Genomic DNA, 1,035 nt, shown 5'->3' with positions numbered 1-1,035 from the left:
CTGGGAAGGTTGGACAATAGCGCACTTCCGTGGGTACAGACAGAGGAAGAGGGAGCCGGGATCAAAGGCCGGAAGAGATCAGAGGGGCTCAGCAGTGTAAAACTGTAAAACTGACTGATTCCAAAACACCCAAACCAGCAGATGGCACCCTCACCCTCCCCTCGCCCTCCCCTCGCCCTCCCCTCGCCCTCCATCCTGGAGGGCTGCTCTCCCGTCCGGCCTCTGCCTCTACTTCTTCCTCCCAATCTGCGCCATCAGATGGGCGTTGGCGGCCGCCTGGGCGCGCAGGTTCTTGGCCTTGGCGATGTTGAAGAGCAGGTTCATGATGTTGGTGGGGACGTCGAGGGACAGGGTGAACTTGGTGCGCTGGGGACTCTTGGCCGTGTCCTGGCGTGGCTTTCCCCTGGGCTGTGCTTGGGACACGTATTTGTACCGGGTGCCCTCCAGCTCCACCCCTGGCCCCAGAGACGGGGAAAGTCCTTTTCTCTTTGCCCTCGTCCTCCTCTCCCGAGGAGGCGTCTCCGCCGGGCGGGTGGGGGAAGCTCCTCTTGCTCAGCAGGGACGTATCTTCCCCCTGGCCCTTCTCAGCCTCAGACAGGGCGGCGTTGAGGCAGCTGAAGACGGGCTTGGCCTTGTAGAACTTGTGCGGGAGGCCTGTCCTGGGGCCCCCCAGGAGCAGCAGCAGGAGCAGCAGGAAGTGGACCGGCCTCGGCATCTCTCCCTGCAGTAGAAAACAGGGATGTGGGCAGAGGCGTGGGAGGGGCGTGGCGCCCTGGAGGACCCGGATGAAAATCTACTAGGGCTGTTAATGTTCCACTGCAAGGGTTCTCCAAGCATGACCCCCAGACCAGCAGCACCAGCCCCGCCTGGGACTTTGTTAGAAATGCAAGTAATTCTCAGGTCTTTTTCCAGAACGAGTAAATCAAAAGCTCTGGGGCCCAGCCGCCTGCGTTGTAACAAATCCTGCAGATGATCCCAGTGATCACTAAAATGTGAGAACCATGACCTCATTAGTATTTATGGGTTTTATTTAAT

General features: G+C 59.2%; 1 protein-coding gene across 1 annotated transcript; it reads right to left on the bottom strand.

Annotated features, from left to right (window-relative positions):
- Positions 1 to 228: 228 nt before the first annotated feature.
- UCN3 (urocortin 3) lies at positions 229 to 715 on the bottom strand. The gene is given in 2 exon segments (XM_008002146.3): positions 229 to 444; positions 446 to 715. Coding segments are annotated over 2 exon segments (486 nt in total).
- Between the last annotated feature and the right edge of the window lie 320 nt (positions 716 to 1,035).

Source organism: Chlorocebus sabaeus, chromosome 9 (genome assembly GCF_047675955.1).
Source record: "Chlorocebus sabaeus isolate Y175 chromosome 9, mChlSab1.0.hap1, whole genome shotgun sequence".
In the NCBI taxonomy this organism is placed as follows: Eukaryota; Metazoa; Chordata; class Mammalia; order Primates; family Cercopithecidae; genus Chlorocebus; species Chlorocebus sabaeus.
The sequence above is the reverse complement of the archived record's forward strand: the minus strand, read 5'-3'. Positions and strand labels throughout refer to the sequence as shown.